The sequence below is a fragment of the Balaenoptera musculus genome, chromosome 14 (genome assembly GCF_009873245.2).
Source record: "Balaenoptera musculus isolate JJ_BM4_2016_0621 chromosome 14, mBalMus1.pri.v3, whole genome shotgun sequence".
Classification (NCBI taxonomy): Eukaryota; Metazoa; Chordata; class Mammalia; order Artiodactyla; family Balaenopteridae; genus Balaenoptera; species Balaenoptera musculus.
Window position 1 is genome coordinate 19,490,123 of NC_045798.1, and position 21,241 is coordinate 19,511,363.

The following is a 21,241-nucleotide window of genomic DNA, read 5'->3' on the forward strand; positions in this document are numbered from 1 at the left end:
TAGCAGGCAGGCAGGACAGGTACACAGTGATGGAGAAAACGCTCTGGGTCCCTTCTGCTCCCCAAGTCCATGCCCGAGATCCTGCTGCACGAGTTACCCCAGGAATCCTACTGCCACCTAAGCTCGTTTGAGTTGAGTTTGTCTGCAACCAAAACTCCGGCCTCATGCAGCTCTGTCTCCCTCATCAGAGGCCCTTGAGTTCCGAGGCCCAGAGTTCTTCATCTTTGTACCTTTAGGGCCAAGCCCAGGCCCAGTGCTTGGGGTGGCTCCTTGGAGGCATTGATTTCTTCAGCTGCTGTGCTCCTTGGAGAAATCATGGAGTCTGGAGCACTTTTTTAGATTTGATTGCCGTCTGGCCTTCTAGGTCTGGGACCAGCCCCTGCGCTGGCCACTGTCCACCCTAAGCTGACCCAGTGAGCCCTGGAGAGTCCCTGTTCGCTCTGGAGGACTGGCTTACTTTGCAGGCTCCCATCCCAGCAGCCAGCTCCTGAGAGGCAGCCAGAATCGGGCTGAATGTGAACTCCTCAAAGTTCTGTTCCCATTTGAGAGGGGAATTGTTGCAGGAAGAGGGACCCCTTCCAGGGCCCAAGAGTGGACTCTTGTCTAACACTCAGAAATGAATTGTCTGAGGAGACACACGTGCTGACAAAGCAAGAGACTTTATTGGGAAGGGGCACCCGGGAGAGCAGCAGCGTAAGGGAACCCAGGAGAACTGCTCTGCCACGTGGCTCGCAGTCTCGGGTTTAATGGTGATGGGGTTAGTTTCCGGGTTGCCGCTGGCCAATCATTCTGACTCATGGTCCTTCCCGGTGGCACGCGCATCACTCAGCCAAGATAGATTCCTGTGAGAAGAATTCTGGGAGGTTGGTAGGACATATGGACCGGCATCTCCTGACCTTTCCCGAATTCTTCTGGTTGGTGGTAGCTTGTCAGTTCTGCATTCCTTACCAGGAGGTCCTGTTGTCAGGTAACTCATGCAAGTGGTTACTATTGGGCCTTGCCAGGGAGGGCAGTTTTGTTCATTGGTTCCCCTAACAGAATGACGTCCTGGCTGTGGTGGCCCCCAAAGTGGCCGTTTCCCCTTCGGACATTCAAATCAACCAATGGCAGCCTGTGAGCCGTCCCTTGGGTCAAAGAGGATGTGTGGGGAGGAGGAAGGGAAGGGCAGGCATTTGGGTTTGGTTCCCCTCTGCCTCTCCAGGGCTGGGCCTTTTATTAGAATATCTCTGTTCTCTGTTTCATGAGACCTTTGCTTTCACTTGAACAAAGGGTCCTGTGGGTATATTTGAAAACTGCTGCGCTGCCAGCTGGACTCCTGTTTGTCTGAGAGGAAGCCACAGGCTTTGCGGTCTGGCCCACCTGGACCCTTCCCTGAGCCCCAGCTTCCTAGGAGGCATGATGGCCACTTAGGAAGGCAGGCATGATTCTATGGGATGCCACCCCCGTTTTCCTGCAGTTTTTTCCATTTTCAGAGAAATGGGCATAGGGTCCTACAGGAAGTGGACATCTTGTAAGGGAGGGGCCCCGTGGGTCCCCAGCAAATTACAAAGATGATCAGAGCTCAGCTACTCCTGGCCTGTCAGATACAGTCCTTGCCTATCCACATATTTCCAGAAGTCCACAAGTGTTTTTTTGTTTGTTTCTTCTCGTTTTCCTCAATAACTGACCAGCTTATGTCTGGTGAATACCACGTTGAAGCTAAGCTCCGCTGGCTTTGGCCACCTAATGCTTCCTCTCTTTGTCTCTATGGTATTAAGTTTCATAAGAACAGTTTCCCACCGCACTCCACAACCAGAAACGACTAAGGAGCAACAACCAAATAGGCCTCTGCACAAGCAGAGCTGTACAGGCAGTGGTGAGGCCGTTGGGTCTGGGTGCCCAACGTGAGGCTGTGACCGTCACCATGTGGCAGCTGCAGCACTTTCACCCATCAGCTGACGGAAGCACGACCGCATTTAGCGCACAAATGATCATCTAGGAGGGTCTGAGTATAAGGAGGTTGTGGACTGTTTGGATATCAAATCCTTAGTCGTCCAGTTGGCGGCCCAAGGAGCCACGCCGTTCCCTTTAAGATGGGGCTGCTCCAGCAGTAACAGGCTTTAGTTCATGCCCAGGACCACATTTTCCCAAAAGGCCCATAAATGGGCCTTTGTTCCCTTCCCAAAAGGCCCACCACTGGACTCTGATAGAGAAGGGAACTTAACACCCATTGGCTTTGCTGATTGTAATTCCTGCTCCACACCCCAGCTGCTCACTTCAGGTTAGAGGGTGGTGGGGAGCATTGCATCCCCTTGGACCAATCATCGCAGGCAGGGCCAGCCAGGAAAAGCTGGAATTACTTACATATTTATTCAACAGCCTTTTATCTGATTGAACGCAGGCTCTGTAATCAGACAGCCTGGGTTCAAACCCTGGTTCTGCCACTAACTAGCTGTGTGACCTTAGGCAAATTACTTAATCTCTCTGGGCCTTGGTTTTTCTCATCTATAAAATGGGAATACTAATAGTACCTACCTCATGAGGCAATTGTGACGATGAAACAAATTAGCATATATCAAGAGCCTAGGACACTGTCTGGCACAGAGAAGCACCTGACAAATGTTAGCAGTTTTTATTCCTATGTGCCAGGCTCTGTGCTTGGCCCAGGAGATGCCACAGTGAACAAAACAGACATGGTTTTCTCCTGGGGCTTCCGGGGAAATAGACATTTATTAGATAATCCCATGTACATTGGAGAGGGGCACAGGGTTCTGAGATCGCAGAATGGGGCAGGGTGGGCAGGACAGGCTTTTCCTGAGGAGGGGGCACGTGAACTGTGTCTGAAGAGTGAGGAGGAGTTACCCAGGTGATGACCAGTAAAGACTGCTCCAGGCAGAAGGAACTGTGCATGCAAAGACCCTGTGTCAGGGGGAAATATAAAAGGAGCTTTAAACAAAGGAGCTGGAGCAGAGAACAAGGGGGCATGTGAATGACACGAGGCCAGGGGTGAGGGGGGTGGTTAGGCGTTGCCAGCCATGCTGGTGATTTGAATCTTTATTCTAAAAGCAACGGGGAGCCCTTGAATCCTGCATAGGGAGAGAGTTCCTGCACTTGGAGCAAAGAAGGGGCTTCTGCTCTTATTCACTGAGGAATGGCATCCTGAAACCTATGGCAGGTTTTGCTCTTGAGTTTTAGGGTAAATGGACTCAGGGAGTCAAAGAGGTGAGGCAGTTGGCCTCTGCCTATATCGGCAGCCCTACCTATTTACTCTCAGGCCTTAACTGAGTCGTTCCATTGTTTTGCACTAAGCATTCAAATCTCCGTTTTCCAGATGATCCAACCTCAGAGAGCTCAGGTGAATTCCGTAAAGCCACACAGAAAATGTGAAGCAAGGACCCAATTCTCCTGATTCTTAGGCCTGTGTTTTCTACCCGGCTGCATTCAGTGGCCCTACCTGGTAGCTTTTGGCCTGACCACTAACCTGAAGGCCCCAAGAGGACAAGGACAGTGTGTGTCCTGCTTGTGGCTCATCCCAGTGCCCGGCGCTTGTCAGGGCTCAATAAATGTGCCCTGCACTGAGAAAGCCAGCAGTGTAGTCTTAAGGGGACCAGTGTTTCTTTCTGCCCATCAGTGGGGACCAGGTGGGTCCCTTTTCCAGTCTGGTTCTCCACATAGCCAGTGACTTCCATTTTTCTAGGTCAGGGGTCAGCAAACTGCAGACTGTGGGACAAATTCACCTGTTTTTGTAAATAAATTCCACCTGTTTTTGTAAATAAAATTTTGTTGGGACACAGCCATGCTCATTCATTTACATATGGACCATGGCTGTTTCCATGTTACAACTGCAGAGTTGAATAGTTACTGACAGATCCACAAAGCTGAAAAGATTTGCTCTCTGGCCCTTTATAGAAAAAGCTCCCTGATTCTATTCTAGGGAATGCGTTGTTCTCTGAGAGTTTAAGTCTATGATATGAGCAGGTTCTTAAACCCCTCCAGAGAATCTTCCATGGAGATCTTCCATAGTCAGGCTGAGGAGCATTTGGAGAAGTGATATCATTGGTCCCATCGCTGTGGCCAGGGAGCATTGGGAAACCATGGTTGGCAGCCCCGAAAAACACAAGGTTGTGGGGGGGGGGAGGAGCTGCCCCCAAAGACCCCATAAGGATAGAAACAGACAAAAGCAGCAGATTGTCTAGCCATCCTGAAATGTAGGGTGTCTGTAAAGTCCTCGTACAATTTAAAATCTGTTTCCTGATAATAAAGCTGACATATACATCATTATATACATTTTTCTATTTAAAATTATAGAAAAGGAAAATAGAAAGAAAGGGCCACTGTCATGCTTACAGGGCACTGTAAGCTTTTTTTTCAGTCCATCCTCTAAGCACCCACACCCCGTTGAAAGTATGCTGTTTATACATTTTTATACCCTGCTTTTACACCTAACAAGGTGTGAGTGCTTTACAAGCATTCAGCATAAATGTGACTTTAACCCCTGCATCTTATCCCATTAAGGGACAGGTTTCCATTGTATGGGACTTGAATGTTTCTTCCCAATATTTCTTAGGTGAAATATCATCGCTTCAATCTTTGAAGGCATTCTGGAGTACTTTTCTGGGTTCCATTTGTGGAAGTGGATACCTGCTCACTTTGAATGCTTGCATCTTACAGGTGTTTATGGGCCACGAGGTGTGCTGTGCTTTTATGGTCTTCGCACAGGCGCCTAGAACCAGCATCCTCTTAGCAATATTTCCTCCTCTACAAGGCAGATTTAGCGGCACAAGTCTTCCCTTGACATAGCTTTACCTGCTGCTAAGTTATTACCTTCCCCCTTACATAGAGCACTTGCTGGTATAGAGAAGATTCACCAGCACTCAAATACTCAGCCAGCACGATCCCAGGCCAGGGGTGGAGGTTGGGGGCTTTTTTCTGGCTCCCTGGCCTCTGCCGCTGACTCTGTGTGACCTTGAGCAAGGCACAGCCTCGCTCTGAGCCTCAGCATCCTGACCTCCAAGGGCTGCTGGGAGCCTGCGAGCGGATAGATGCACAGCGTCTGGCACAAGGCAGAGGCCAAGGAAATGTTAACCGTTTGTATTACGAGGCTTTGCAGGTGAGGAAACTGAGGCTCCAGAGGAGTGACTTGCCTAGGTCACGCAGCTTGTAAAAGGCCAGTTACGAGGCCCCTGGTCTTGAGAGTGGTCCCTTGCAGGGCACTGCTCCTGGATGGTTCTCAAAGCTCATAGGGGCATAAGGGACCGGGGGGCTGGACAGTGGCAGAATTAACTTTTCCCCAGGCTGTGCCCAAATCTTCTGAGAAGCAGCTTGTAGCTGCATGAGGGTCACGGAGGGAAGGAGGCATCTGGGAGATGCGGGGCTCTGCATCTGCTAGCTCTGGACCCCCTGGCCAGTACCCCACCCCAGTGCCGCAGGTGCAGCTAACAGCCTCTGATACCCCATTCAGAATAGAACAAATGACCAGGTCCCCTGGCCCTATTTCCTGGGAGGGGCTGGTCCCTGCTCTAGGACAACCAACTCATCCCAGTTTGCCTGGAGCTGACCCAGTTTTAGCACTGGAAGTCCCGTATCCCAGGAGCCCGCTCAGTCCCAGGCAGGCGGGGATGGTCAGTCACTCTCGGTGTAGACTGTTGGCCCAGAGCTGGACTCTCACTGGGTCTTGCCTGCTGCAAAGTCATGGCTGTTCCCCTCTCCACCCTGACAGGTGGGCGATTGGCCTGCTGGAAGTTCCTGTCAGAGCCACCCTCGTGCCCCTCTGACTTGGCCATCAGCATCCTCCCCAGTTCTTGGAGAACCTTCCGTCTTTGGAGGTTTCCTATTTTATAGATAGAGAACTGGGGGTGGGGGGGGGACTGGGACCTGGATGGGGGGAAGTCACCCCAGGGGCACACAGGTCCCTGACTCCTGGTCCGCTCTCTCTCCTTGACCGCTGCATCTTAGGGATCTTGCCATCGGCTTCACACGCGTGGGTCTGGTGATGGGCCGTGGTTCAGGATGCGCTGGGATTCGGGGTGGACATCCAGGGCAGATCCTAGCAGAGAGACTGTCCCGCCCCCAAAGTGCTTGTGAACCCAGGCTAGAAGAGACGTACCTGGAATGCTTATGATCGGGAAGTGGCCTTCCTCTCCTGCGTAAGGCTTTCAGAGTTTCTCAGCCCCTGCCCCTGAGGGCTGGCTATTCCCCCACCTTCTGGGGAGGAGCAGGAAGCTCTGAGGGTCTCCCTTCCTCTTTGGGGACTTCAGTTTCCCTGTCTGTACAGACTGAGTTTGGGGCCCCTTCCCTCTGTAGCTTCCTAAAGTGATCAAGGTTCTGTCATGTGAACAACCCACTGGGGCTCTGATTTTCAGTTTAAAACAACCTGTGTGCAAGGCAGGATGTGAACCTCTCTGCATGTGTCCTGAGCCCCACCACGTACAAAACCGCTGGCCAGACCCTGGGAGACAGCCCTTCCTCCTTGGCTTCCTTGAGAGTCTGTGCGTTCTCAGGCCTCTCAGCCTTGGCTCTTGCTCTGCGCTCTCCTTGGGCTGCTGCTTTCCCCCTGGCCTGCCCGCCCAGCCCACCCCTAGCCCACCCCTAGCCCACCCCTACTTGTCATCTCAAGGGCCACTTCTCCTTGGAAGAGTCTCCTGACAACTCCCCCCGGACCCAGGGTGGGTTAGGGGCCCCTCCCTGGCTCACCCTGGGATGACATGACCACACTGTGTCCTAAGGGTCTGTTTACTTGTTTACTTGCTGGCTTCCCCACCGTCCTCCTTTGCATCTGGTCACTCCCTCCCTTCCAGGACGGGTGCCCTCTCACCTCCACACTCCATCCCCGTGGAGTAGTGCTGCGGCATTTCTCAGCTTGGGCCGCCCCCCTCCCCCACCAACTACCCCTCCCCTGCAAGTTTCCATGTGGTTCTAGGTGTTTTCGTGGTTACAGGAACCCAAGAGTAACCTCGGGCTCAGCAGGGCCCTGTCTCCTACTACCCACCCAAGCTTGATCAACGTCCCCAAAGCTGCAACAAACAAGGAGGTGTGGGCCGTCACGTGGCCTTGAGTAACCACACTTTTGCTTCCTTCTTTTACACACGGCCGTTGGGGGTTGGAGCGGTCTGAGACCACGGCAGAGGTGCCACAGCCGTGCTTGGCAGCACAGGCTGGCTCCTTGTCGCTCAAGCAGAGAAGCCGCTTCTCCTGGGCCCACGAGGCAGCCATCTCATGCTCTGCTGAGCACGGTAAGTGCCAGCTTGCAACAACCACAGGGAGTGGCTGGGTGGCAGGGTCTCCAGGGACCAGCGGGCCTGCCTGACAGCCAAGGGCAGGCTGGGGGGCAGCCCTGGGCAGAGCCTGAGCTGCAGCCCCTGGAAAGGACACCCCAAATCCCTGGGCACTCGGGATTGAGGTCTGCCTGGAGTTTGTAGCCTTATTCTGCTGTCCCTTCCGGATCCTGCTCCCTTCCATCCTGCCTTTCCTGTCAGGTTTGCCAGCAGCTTCCAGCTTGGGGGCTACTCTGAATTCAAAAAACTGGAGAAATCAGGAGCATTTCCCTAAAAATCATCCTACTCCTTCTTTCATGGTTGGGAAACCAAGGCCCAGAGAGGTGAAAGGATTTGCTCAGGCTATGGATCCATAAAAATAGTGTTTCCAAACTGTGTTTTTCACATTCTTATAGGATTGAGAAAGTGATGCTTGTCCACAGCAAATTGTTAAAATATTAGTATTAAGATACTACTGCTAGCAAAGGAGAAAATAATAATGATTAGAATACTCTTATTACTTTTGTATCTGGGGTGCTTTAGGAGCATAAAAGAGAATGGTGGGGGGCTGGTAGCTAAAGCAGTATCCCCTTACACACACACACACACACACACACACACACACACACACACACATACACACACACACCCGCCCATAGACAAGGATCAGGGCGGGCAGGCTCTGGTCTCCTGGAATTCTTTTTTCCTCAGGAAGTGGCTCCCTGGCCCCGGGCAGGCCACACCCTACGTGGTAGATGCCGCCCTCACTGGGCTTGGCCGGCAGACAGGGGGGATTGAAACTCAATGGAATGGGCTGGGATGCCAGGCTGAGCACTTCCTGGGAACCTAGGCCTTCAGAGGGGCCAGGGAATCATCTGAGAACCCTGCCCCCTTTTTACAAATGAGAAAACCAAGGCTCAGAGGGGAGAAGCAGCAACCCACGGCAGCATTGCTGGGAGGCGGCCGAGCTTGGACTTGTGGTGGCCCCATCTGGCCACAGGACCCTCATGGAGCCCACAGAGACCCAAGGCCTCTGTCTCTCAGTCTCCTTTGCTGAGCTGGAGCAGGAAGACAGTGGGGGTGGCCTCTGGCTAGAAGGAAGTAGGATTGTTACCTGTTGTACTTCTTGTTGCAGGACAGGCCACTAACTAGAGAGACAAGGTGTTGGGGCAAGGAATAGCAACTTTATTTGGAAAGCCAGCAGACCGAGAAGATGGCCCACTAGTGTCCCAAAGAACCTTCTTACCTGAGTTAGAATTCAGGCTTCTTGTGTACTCAAAGGGGAGGGGGTGTGGCTGGTTGTTGCAAACTTCTTGGTGCTGGAATCCTTTTTTCTTGCAGCTGTCCACATAGTTCTGGTCACAATGTTCCTGTAAACCTCCAACAAGACAATTGTTATTTTCTGTTCTGCAACTTTTTAATCTCTCTATGAATGGAAAAGTGTTATACCTTTAAAGGTCAAGCCCGGGACGCAGAGCCTTGAGAAAGGATATTATGTATATTTCAAGCTGTAGGTGACATTCCTTTACAAAGGTGCAGAGCCAGTAGGACTAAGCAGAGGCACCAGAGCACAAAGGTTAGAGCTAAAGGAATAGATCCAACATGGAGTCAGGCTTGTTCTTCTCTGTTGCAATTCCCTACTGTCCATGTCCTTTCCACAGTCTTGCGGGATAAGGGGTGATGACCACTCTGGCTCCTTCCTGCTGAACGGGGGCAAGGAGGGGGTGATGGTGGAATGGAATTTATCAGCTTGGAACTGGAAGTATTCCCGAGTCCTAGGCTGGGTATAAGCAGTTTGCAACATGAGGACACTGCTCCCCCTTTTCATGGCCCTGTCATAACACTTAGACAAGCACTTGAACATATATATAAACTCCAGCACTTGGGATGAGGGCACCTAGGCTGCTCTGCCCTGAGCTGTCTTTGCATATTTCCCCTGTTGGCCACACAGATAACTTTATTAAAGCATTTCCTTTCCAACAAGTACAAGTGAAATGGGCGAGTAAAGTCATCGTTACTTATCTGATAGGAGGCTGGTAGGCTCTTAACAACAACTTAAGATCTTCTGATGGCTTGCAAGTCCAAGTCTGCAGACCTATTGGCTACAGATTCTCCTGCCTGGGCAGACACCTGTAATGGTCTACCATCCAATATTTCAAAAGGGCTTAATTTAAGCTTGCTTCTGGGAGCCGCTGTCATCTGTCGCGGGGCAACTAGCAAAGACTTATCCCAAGGTAAATGAGTAGTTTCCAATCAATATGATACCTGTTGGGTTATACTTGTAGACAAAAGCAAACCCATTGTCACTTTGGTGTTAGGCAATCCAAATCGAGGAATAATTTGCCTTTCCTGGGGCACCATCAGCCCAAACTTCTCATCTTACCTTTCTGTAGACCTCAGGGGGATCAAGTTCTGTCTGCTTTTCTGAGTTTTCTAGGAGAGCCCTCTGTAGGTGTTAAAGCATGTTCTGATGGGACTCTGATATCAAGGTGTCCTGGTGAAAAAGTCACTTGAGCATTTAGTTTGCAGAGGCAATCTTGGCCCAGGAGGGGGATAGGGCATTCAGGCATGTACAAGAAACTACATTTTAATATCAGATTTCCTAATTGACACTCCAAGGGTTTGAAAATGATCGCTCTGTACTTCCCCTGATACCCCAGTGACTGGGGTAGACTGGGATGTTCTCTGTGCCAACTTAGTGTTTAGCATGGAATACGTTGCGCCTGTGTCTACCAGAAAGTCAATCAGTTTGCTTCCCACTGTCAATTTTACCCGGGGCTCCTGTGGGGATATTTGAATTGAGTGTCATAAATCCAGAGGAGCCCCTGGGCCTCTTCATTCATCATCTAAACATTCTTCCCTCTCTACCATCTGAGAGGCCCCACTCCTTTCCTTTTTTAGCCCTCCTTTTAAAAAAAAAATTTTTTTTTTAATTGAAGTATAGTTGATTTACAATGTTGTGTTAGTTTCAGGTATACAACACAGTGATTCAGTTATACATATATTTATATCTATTCTTTTTCAGATTCTTTTCCCTTATATGTTATTACAAAATAGCGAGTATAGTTCCCTGTGCTATACAATAGGTTCTTGTTGTTTATCTATTTTATATATAGTAGTGTGTATATGTTAATCCCAAACTCTTAATTTATCCCTTCCCCACCCCTTTCCCCTTTGGTAACCATAAATTTGTTTTCTATGTCTGTGGGTCTATTTCTGTTTTGTAAATAAGTTATTTTGTATCTTTTTTTTTGAGATTCCACAAATAAATGATATATGATATTTGTCTTTCTCCGGCTTACTTCACTTAGTATGATAATCTATAGTTCCATCCATGTTGCTGCAAATGGCATTATTTGGTTCTTTTTTATGGTTGAGTAGTATTCCATTGTATATATATACCACATCTTCTTTATCCATTCATCTGTTGTTGGACATTTACGTTGCTTCCACGTCTTTAGCCCTCTTGTTCTTTAATTTCAGGCATTCTCTTTCTCAATGTCCTTTCTCTTTACAATAAGTGCATTGTTCTTTACCTAGTGCTGGCTTATCTTTCTCAGAGCCTCCTGTCTTCCAGGAATCCAATGCAACAGTTAGAAAAGTACATTTCACCTTGTGCCTTCTTTTTCTGTTTGTGTTCTCTGCTGTTGAATACCTTAAAAGCAATGTCTACCAACTGAGAAAGATTCATTCCAAATGCACCATCTAATTTTTGTAACTTTCTCCTGATATCTGGGGCACTTTGCCTGATAAAGTTCATGTTTACCTTTCTAGTATTTTTAGGGCCCTTGGGATTGGCATCAGTATAATGTCTGTAGGTCTTATAAATCCTTTCCAAAAATTCCGAGTGGTCTTCATTTGATTTGTGCTGAATTTCTTGAATATTTTCAAACTCTTTTGTTTTGGGACCCCTTTTCGAAGTCCTGCCAAGATGCACTTAGGGCAGTGTTCTAATAAGGGCATTGCTGCCTCACTGAGGATCCCAATTTGGTTCAACTGTGGGTGCTGCTAGGTGGGCTTTGGGTGTACCATTTGGGTCCATTAGGTGGAGCTGGTACGCTTCTTCCCTGGCCTTATCAGTGACCATTCTCCTTTCATCTCCTGTAAGGATCATGTTGAGAAGAATGTGTATGTCTGTCCAGGAAGGGTGATGGGTGGCAAAAATGGAAGCAAACAATTCTGTCATTCGGAAAGGATTCTCCCTATAAGGAGGATTGTCCAATTAAACAAGTCCAAGGTTGACAAGGGACTGTGTGTCCATAGAAACCCAGCCAGCTGGCCATTTTCATTTATGCACCCTACTGGATAATTGCCCTGCTCTGGGAGTGGCTCCCAGTCCAAATTGGGTGCCCTGTTGGGTCTTAGATGGTGATACCAGACGAGGTCCCTGTGCCCAGGAAAATAATTGATCCCTATAAGGAGAGGAAGCCAGTCTGACCACTACCTGAGCCCCGGTGTTGGGAATTGGGGCTGGAGCAAGAAGAATGGGAGGCAGTGGAAGAGGTAGATGTACTGGCATAGTGGCTGGAGTGGCTGGGCCCCAGCTCAGCCAGGGGAGTGTTTAAGGTTTGGAGCAATGTATCCTCATTCTTGTTCCCTTCCTTTTCTTCCTGTGTGACAGCTCTTGCCTTGGGTTTCTTTTCAAGCCTTTATACCGTAAGGCGACAACTGTCTGACTTTTTCTCATCCTGATGTAATAGCACAAATGCTTGCATGTAGGGGATTTTATCATTCTTCCCCGCTTCTTCACAGAATTGCTCTAATTTCAGGATTGCATTGTAATTTAGAGAGCCATTCAAAGGCCACCATTCCTTAGATCCTAACAGGTACTGTGGCCACACACTGTTAAAATAAAATATCATCTTCCTCTTACTCATGGGTTCATAGCTGTAATCAGACCACTTATCCAACATGCACCCCAGAGGACTTTCTTTAGGGATAGTTGAAACATTCCCCATCTTTTAAAGACAGAAATACAAGATGGAGTCAGGCTTGTTCTTCTCTGTTACAGATGGCTGGTGTGTATCTGTGCGTGTGTCTGTGTCCTGGTCCATCTGTCTACAGACAGACAGATATCCTCTGAAAATTGTCAGTTGTTAAACTAAAACCAGGTGTAAGTCTCAATGAAGTCATTTGTGAAAGGACCTCTCTTCCTCTGTACCAGGCCAGCAAATTTGGGTACAACAGTTGAGAGTTGGGTTTTTTGGAGCGTGGGAGGGAAGGCAAAAAAAATCTTAGCTATCACTATGGTTTGTGTCCCTGTAAAGGGTCACAGAACATTCAACAGATATATCTGCAGTATTAAAATTTCATGGGCGCGGGTGGTAATTAGGAAAATAATGTCGGAAAGCCTCCTTGATAGGGCTGGGGTAATTGATTAGAAAAGGTTGGGAAGTGCAGGATGACAAATGTGAGGCCAAAATCCTGCAGATGGCACGTCCTGTGCAGTTGTATGCCTGTTGCCCTGCCTCACTCCTGTGTCCACTCCTGCAACACGCCTTTAATGAGCCGCCAGGATGCCAGGCCTGTGGGGGCCAGGGATCCTGTGGAGACTTGTGGTCTGGTGGGGGCAGCAGGGCAGCCACAGTGCCTGTGCTCCAGTGGACCAATGTCACAGCGTTTGCCAAGCACCTGCCCGTCTGCTAAGCCCTGGGCGTGTAGCGTGAGCCGTAAGATGTCTGTGGTTCCTGTCCTCTTAGTGTTTATGAGCTGATGGGAATGAATGTTCTGAAAGTAAACAAACATTTTTTAAAAAAGGTTTAAACAACCGGACTAATGATGCCTGGGCAATCTGGGAAGGCTTCTTGGAGGAGGGAGCATTTGCTTCGGCTCCGGAGAATGGCCAGGTCATGTTCACAAGTGGTACAGAGCTGTGACTATGAGGTGGGCTCTGGAGCAAGACCAACCAGGTTTAAGTTCCTGCTCCTTCTCTTACTGGCCATGTGACTTTAAGCACCAAGTGGGCCTCAGTTTCCCCATGTTTCATGTGGGGTTAATACGAGGAGGTTGTGGGGCCCGAGTGAGTTAATAGTTCATGCATAGCTCTTAGAACAGTGTCCAGCACATTGTCTACACTTGATACACAAACCAGAGGAGACCAAGGCTGTGTATGGCACCCAGGACTTGCTGTGGAGACAGGTTTCTGGGGCTCCTGGCCCCAGCTCTCTCTGACTGACAAGGTCAGAAGTGTGTCAAAACTGTCCCAGGGCTGTAGATTTTTCAGGGATGTGGCCTTACATGCAGAATGACAATGACAACAGCTGGTCTTTATTGAGCACTTACTATGTGCTAAACGCTCAATCTGGATCAGCTCACTTCAACACATAACAACCCCACAAAGTGTAGGCGCTACTGGTATCTTGTGTTCCAAGTGAAGAACCTGTGGCTCAGAGAGGTGTGTTCAGTTGCCCAAGATCACACAGCTTGTAAGCGACAGAACTGGGACTGGATCTGGTTTGTTACTGGATTTGATCCTGAGCTGGGCCAGATCCTCTCTGTTACCAAACCAAAACTGGGGTCTGCTCGCTTGTGTGCAGTAAAGCCAATCTGCTGACACCATGTTGTGGTGAAGGAAAGTGCGGCATTTATTGCAGGGCGCCAGACAAGGAGTTCAGGACAGCTAGTGCTCAAAAAGCCCAAACTCCCCGATGAGTTTTAGCAAAGCAGTTTTAAACGCCAGGTGAGGGAGGGGAGTTCCAGGGGCTGTGATCAGCTCGTGCACAATTCTCTGATTGGTCGATGGTGAGGTAACAGGGTGGCATCACAGGGGTTAACATTATCAATCCTCACACGCCAGGTCTGGGGTCATCAAGTAGTTAATTTCTTCCATCTGGTGGGGGTTTTAGCATCTGTAAAACAACTCAGGAAATGTGCATCAGATACTATTATCTAGGTACTTCAGGGAGGAGCTAAAGCAGAGGATATGGGGGAGGGGTCTGTCCTGGGAAGGCCCCACAGGGTCCTGCTGGGTTACATGTCCAGTGCAGCAGGACTCAGACCTGTGCTGCGATCTCGGGGGACACCTGGGCCTCCGCTGGATCCCCTCTCTTGAGGCTGCTCAACCCACACCCTGAGATGCTCAGTCTTGGATCCTGAGATTTCAAGCTCTTGAACGCCGGAACTCCTGGGATTCAGGATTCCAAACGGGAGGTCCCAAGCTTCTTGAGTCCTACAAGCATCTTTTCTGAGTGGTCCAGGGCAGCCATGTGGCGCAGTCTCCAGAGCTGGGGTGTGGCCCCTGGCAGCTCGCTCCTCCACACAGCCTGGGTGGGGCTTGGGGAAGAAGCACCCTGGTTTCGGGTGAAGACAGGAAACGGGCAGTGTCTGACCTCCTCCGTTAAGCAAGCAACAAGAAAAATAGGATGTGGCATCTCCTTGCCCCTCTCTCTGAGCCCTGCCCACCCCACTCCTGTGGTAAGTGACTGTTTTCCTGCCATCAGAGGAGAGAAGAGGTGAAAGGTGGGGCCTGAAGGAAGTGACTTCACTGCCCTGAGCCTTGCTTCCCTAATCTGTGTAACAGGAACCATAGCAGCCAGTGCTGGAGGTGAAGATGAATGAGGCCCCCAGATGATGAGATAATGAAATGATCCATCCGCACTGGGGGTTTTATAATGCATCATAAATGTGTTTTAGCGAAGATTAAAGTTATTATCCTACCTGCCATACACAGCGCTTATGCTCTGCTCCTCTCCTTGTTAACTGCGTGGCTCTTTGGAGCCGCAGAGCCTCTGGGAGCCATGTGGGTTTCAGTCACATGGGCTGAAGCCTGCCCAGCCACGGCCTGGCTAGAGGCTGCTGTGTCCCTGGTCCCTTCCCCTTGAAGCCCACAGTATGGCAGGTACTAGGCACCTGGATTGCCTGAGACTGACTGGGACGAGGGATTTTCAGTGCTAACACTGCGGATGTCTGGGATGAGCTGGTCGCCTTAGACAGGCCCAGGCAGGGAGATGCTGGTTTTCCTAGTGCTCACGGTTGCATCCCAAACAGGCGGGGAGGTCTCTGCTCTCACACAGGTCTTTGCAGCTTCCCTAACTGCTTCCCTAATGTAGGGAGGAAGGGAGGTCGCCACCTCTGTACTCTCCCTGAGTTGGAGGGCCCCCTCTCCTCTGCTCCTCTGTCCACAGCGCCCCCTGCTGGATGCCAGCATCAGGGAATCTTCCCTGCAGCATCTCATTCCATTCTCATCTTTGAGACAGTATCGCCCATTTTACAGATGAGGAAACTGAGGCTCAGACTCCATGAAGCGATCTGCTCAGGTTACACAGCGGCTAAGTGGTCTCTCCTCCACCCCAGGTTGCCTCTGTGTGCAGGGGACTGTGGGGATGGGTGCAGGGGGAGAGCCCACATTGGGGAACACAACCTGGTCCCTTCCATAGTACCCTCCCAGCCTCCCTGACTCGCCCAGTTGCCTCCCCGACCCAGGAACTGGTGGGTTGGGTCTTCTGTTTTTGTTTCTCCCTCTCTGCTTCCAGGAAGTGACTGAGGGCTCTGCCTTCCAGGAACTGAGAACTGCCCAAGTGGGGGTGGTGGGTGTGAGTCTTCATAGTTATGAAATATGTCCTAGAGCTGGTGGCTTATTCCTAAAGTCCCCCACCCGCAGGAAAGTGGGGCCAAGGTTAGGCCATATTCTCTTCCCCCAAGAAGGAACTCGACCCCCTGTGCAAAACAGTCTGCCTCCCAAAGGCAAGTTCAGAGGCAGAGTGTGTGTGCGTGTTTGTGTGTGTGTGTGTGTGTGTGTATAATACACTTATTAAGCACCTACTGTGAGCCTGGAACTTTTGAATCCCTCATCTCATTGCATTCTCCCAACAGCCCTGTGAGATGGGTAGTGTTTGTTGTTCCCATTTTACAGATAAAACTGAGGCTCAGAAAGGCAAAGATCTGGGTCAAGGTCATTCCTCTTGTAATGGACAGAGCTGGGACTTGAACATCATTTTGTTAGACCCCACAATCTGTGCCCTCAATCTTGTGCCCTTCATAGCACCCAGTACAGAGGGGGCTGACCTTCCTGGGTGATACGGCCTTCAAGGTCCTCCTTATTCTTACTTTGCCCTCCATTCCTCAGCTGGATCCCCAATAGCAGCCACAAACCCATCAAGCTAAGCTGTTTTCCAAGCCTTTGCTCCTTCTGCCCCTCCAACTAGATCAGGTCTCTCCACAAAGCCTTCCTGAGTCCTCGCTGGCTTCGAATCTGATCTCTGCCACTCGGCAGCTGTGTGGCTTTGGGCAAGTTGCTCTGCCTCTCTGAGCCTCATCCCTCCTCAGTAAAGTGAGGACAACTGTGAGAGCCAGATGTGTCTGGTGCAAATATCATCAAGTTTGGTTTAAGAAATTATTTTAAGATAAAATCAGACTGGCATTTTAGAAACCATCATAATTCTAACTAACATGTGAGAGGTTGGATTGAGCCTAGAAGCTGAGGGATCCATGAGTGAGTTACAGTCACTCAAAGAATGATGAACAATTGCTTTCTGCCCCGAATTACATGAAGTGCAAGGAAAGGTATTGAATAAATGGAAAAGAATTTGAAAAAGAATAGATATATGTATCAATATATGTATACCTGAATCACCTTGCTGTACACCTGAAACTAACACAACATTTAAATCAACTATACTCCAATTAAAAAAACAAACAAGGAAAGGTACTGGAAATTATCCAGGCTCTGCCCCAGACACTGTGCCTGGGACTGCCTATTGCTGAAGGGTGCTATGTCAGGGAATCGAGTGATATATGAATCCTGCCCCAGAACACAGCTATTGGTCACCACAGGAGTCTCAGCTGCAAGATTTTGAATCCCACAGACACCAGCCAGTGCCAGGGGGAGCATAAGGGGAGAGAGGGAAATCCAGAAGGCATGAGCGTTCACAAGGCCAAGCAGAAAGATCAATGAGATGTCCAAAGGGAAAGGCACTGCCCTTTCTGGCTACCTGTTCGGGAGGGTGAGGGGTGATACCAGGATGGACAGTGGCCCTTCCTACTCACAGGCAAATGAGATGGATGTCAACTAGCTGAGGACAGCCTCTTCAGAAAAGATTTGAGTTTATCTCCTGGCCCCAGATAGAGCAGTTGATGGCTCTGGGCCCTTGAGGACTTATGGGATAGATTTACTGAAAGAACTGAAGTAGCTGCCCTCTGTGGGAGCTGGAGATGGGAGCAAGGTGCTAAGGGCTTTGCAGGTATCACCTCATCTTATCCTCACAATAGTCTCCGGATAGGTGCTGTCATCCCCATCATGTAAGTGAGGACCCGGCCAAAGGGAACTGGGCCAAGCCAAGACACCAAGAAAGGATGAGAAAACTGAGAATCTGAGGGACAGGACAGGGCTGTGTGGGATGGGAGCCAAGATAAGGGAAAGTGGAACAGAGTGATGTGGAGAGAGGAGTCAGGATCGGACTCTGAGAGGCCTCAAAGGGCCAAATGAACAGCTTTATCCTGCAAACCTGAAGCCACCAAACTCTTGCTCATGGACCCTATCAGTGGACGATATAGGAACATTGATCTATTTATTAATTGTATACAAGTACCACTGCACTCATAATATATTATAAATGTATACAAAAATAAAAATTAAGAAGTGACATAAAAATTAATATAACTAGAAGATCTAATATTATCTTTCCACACCCCAGTAGATTGTCTTGCCCACAAATAAAAAGTTTTAATAAAAAAGAATAAGGAGGCAAATACATTTCTATGCACCATGTAGAGGGAGTTGAAGGGCTACCCCCAAGATGGATTCATTGATGTTGTTAAGTAATAATAGCTGCTGTTTGCTGAGGGTCTTCTGTGCACCAGGCATGTGCTGGATCACAAGGATGCCCCAGGCCAGATGTGCTCCCAGCTGTGGCCGTTGAGGGTGCTTGGCAGGTCCAGGGGTACAGCTCTCCTGACATCCCTCTGTCCGTATCCCCCTCCAGGTGCCATGTTTCTGAAACTCCTACTGCTCCTGGCCCTGCTGGGCCCTGGCAGCAGCCTCCAGCTGTGGGAGACCTTGGAGGATGGAGCCGAGGAGGCCCCAGGCCCCCTGCTTGTCCGTGGCCGAAGAGAAGTGGATGAGGACGACTCCGACATATATGACTATGACATACAGACGGACCCTCCAGAAATGCTTAACTATAGCACCGAGGCCCCCAAGCTTCTGCCTGTGATGGGAACATTGGAGCAGAGAGCGTCTGCAGGGCCTTTAACACCTGAGCCAACCACTCTGGAGGTGGCCACAAGGGACCCTGCTGTCCTGGATGCAGGAGGGGCAGCCACTGGGAATCTGAGCATGGAACTGGTCATACTGGTCACTCTGACCAAAGAACCAGTCACTGTAATCCCTCCCATCATGGAGGATCCAGCCACAGAATCAGCTGCAGTAGAGGCCCTGTCCACAGGGCCAGCAGGCAGAATGGCACTGGCCACAGAGCCTTCAGCCACAGAGGCTGTGTCCACAGAGACCCTGCCCACGGAGCCAGCAAGCACAATGGCACCGGCCACAGAACGCACAGCCATGGAGACCCTGTCCACAGGGGCCATGTCCACAGAATCCACTGCCACGGAGGCTCTGTCCAGAGAACCCACTGCCACGGAGGCCCTGTCCACAGAACCCACTGCCACGGAGGCTCTGTCCACAGAATCCACTGCCACGGAGGCCCTGTTCATGGAACCCACAGTCACAGAGGTTCTGTCCACGGAACTGGCCACCACAGCAGTTCTTTCCATGGAGCCCACTACCACAGGGGCCCTGCCCACAGATCCAGCCACTGTGAAGACCCTGCCCACAAGACCTGCTACCACAAGGGGCCTAACCACAGCCCTTCCTGTGCCCTCTGATCCTCCCAAGAGCACCATTGTGGCAGTTGGCAATTCATCTGATGACTTGATCCACAAATGGAAAAATGGTCAGAGTCTTTTCCCCCGGAGCTCCGTGGCCCCAAGCCCCACAGAGGGCCTGCTTGACCCCAGCTCAGTGAAGCAGTGCCTGCTGGCCATCCTCATCCTGGCCCTGGTGGCCACCGTCTTCCTCGTGTGCACCGTGGTGCTGGCCATCCGCCTGTCCCGCAAGAACCACCTGTACCCCGTGCGCAATTACTCCCCCACTGAGATGGTCTGCATCTCGTCCCTGCTGCCCGAGGGGGGTGAGGGGCCAGCTGCCATGGCCAACGGGCGCCTGCCCAAGGCCAAGAGCCAGGGCCTGAAGGCGGGGCCCGGGGAGGACCGCGAGGGGGATGACCTCACCCTGCACAGCTTCCTCCCTTAGCTCCCGGCCCGGCTGCCTGAGCAGGACCAGCCCCCCAAGCGGCCTCCACAGCCTGCTGGGCCACCACCCATACCCAGGCTCTATGCCATGGGTCTGGGCTTCCTTGGAGCCCCCTGGGAATGGGAATGTTCAGGGTGGGAACCCTGGCCACCCTACATGGGACTGAGAGCAGCCAAGGTCCAGGCACCAAAGCAGGCCTGGCAAATGGAACCTCCAGTGGAGGCTGGAGAGGCTCCCCCACCTCCCTGCCTCCCATGTGTTCTTGGCCCCCTCTAACGCCTCCCACAGCTGTTGGAATCCCATCCCCATGTGCCCAGGAGGACTCAGGGTTCCCTGCCCACACCCCCACTGCTACTTTCTTCTCGTGGCCATGGTCACCGCACAGGAAGGGGGCACTTTTGGGGGGGAGTACGGCATTCCTGAGTTCATTTCCTGTCACTCCCCATTTGGGGTATCTCTCCCAGGAGCCCAGGGTGAGGGCTGGGTATGTGAGGGCTGGGCAGGCTTGGAAAGCCCAAGGCTACAGGCTTCTTTGGGACTTTGTGGACCAATGAGCTTCCATCTGATGATAGAGTGACCCCCGTCCCGCCCTCCCTCGCCTCCCCCTGTGGCCTTGTTTTAGGGTGGCTCTACCTTGTTCACCGAAGTCTCCCAAGGCCCAGCTCGGGGCCCGGGAGAGCACAGACACTCAGTAAATGTTTGGTAAACAAGCGATGGCTGAACGAATGCATCAAGGTACCAAGGTGCCTCCTTCAGGTGGGGAGTTGGTCCTCTGCTGTTCATGCCCAGCCCCAGGCCCCTCAGGAAGACCCCTGCACGGGCTGTTGCGGTTACTTCAGGGCACATCTTGCTGTACCCTTGGGCAGCTGGGAGGCGGGGTTCAGGCTGTTGGAGGACAGAGGGTGCTGGCCTCGGGAACCACTTTCTTCAGCACCTCCCGTGACCCAGTTCAAGCCCACAGAATTTGGTTTCCCCCGCCAAATCTCAGCCAGATACCCCTCTAAACACCAATGCCATCCTCCCCAGAAGCCCACCCTGACCCCTCTGTTCCACATGGGGCCCATCTCCCGTTAACACTCAGCGGCCCCTCCTCACAGGGGGAGCCTGGCCACACCCTACAAGGCCTTCCTACAACTGACCACCTGTCATGTAGAGTTGGGGGCCAGTAAACTTTTTCTTAAAGGGCCAGACCATAAATATCTCAGGTTTGGCAGGCTGCGTGGCCTCTGTTGCAACTTCTCGACTCTGTCATCGTGGCATGAATGCAGCGATTGACTCTGTGTCATAAATGAATGGGTTTGGCTGAATTCTATTGAAACTTTGTTTACAAACAGGCAGCAGGCTGGGTTAGGCTCTATAAGTTAGCTTGTCCCCGACTTAAGTGTAGAGTGACCAGATGTCCCGGTTTGTTTGAGACTGCCCTGATGTTAGCACTGAAAGTCCTATATTGTGGGATATAAGACTTTCAGCTCCAGCAATCAGGACAGCGGGTGGCCCTACTTAAGCACTGAAACCCACGTGGACCCTGAGGGTCAGATCAGGGAGCCAAAGGCTTAAAAGAAGTGAAGAGCCTGGCTTACTTCCTGACAGTGGCTGAGCTGGGATTCAAACTCTTGATTTTTGCTTCCCAACGCCTTTTAGTCATTTTTGTACAGGGAGAAGGACAACACACACACACACACACACACACTCACTTCTACCTTCTAAAACATTCATCTCCGGGGACTTTTTCTCTTCTAGAAAAATACCTCCAGGGGCCTCT

The 21,241-nt window shown here is 50.8% G+C and overlaps 1 protein-coding gene across 2 annotated transcripts; it reads left to right on the forward strand.

Annotated features, from left to right (window-relative positions):
* Positions 1–7,094: 7,094 nt before the first annotated feature.
* Positions 7,095–20,786, forward strand: SELPLG (selectin P ligand). 2 transcript variants are annotated; one of them, XM_036874212.1, is made up of 2 exons: positions 7,095–7,211; positions 18,152–20,786. In XM_036874212.1, exon 2 carries the CDS (start codon positions 18,157–18,159, stop codon positions 19,477–19,479), a length of 1,323 nt encoding a protein of 440 aa, XP_036730107.1. In that variant the 5' UTR covers positions 7,095–7,211; positions 18,152–18,156; the 3' UTR covers positions 19,480–20,786. The 2 variants fall into 2 exon arrangements, with proteins under 2 accessions (XP_036730107.1, XP_036730106.1); XM_036874211.1 differs by lacking the exon at positions 7,095–7,211 and adding an exon at positions 14,581–14,645.
* Positions 20,787–21,241: the final 455 nt, after the last annotated feature.

Excerpts from the sequence above, each read along its gene's own strand:
- SELPLG (XM_036874211.1), top strand. The coding sequence starts at position 14,594 with ATGTGGCATCTCCTTGCCCCTCTCTCTGAGCCCTGCCCACCCCACTCC. Across the intron at positions 14,646-18,151 it reads CTGCCCACCCCACTCCTGTG|GTGCCATGTTTCTGAAACTC; the intron begins GTAAGTGACTGT and ends ATCCCCCTCCAG.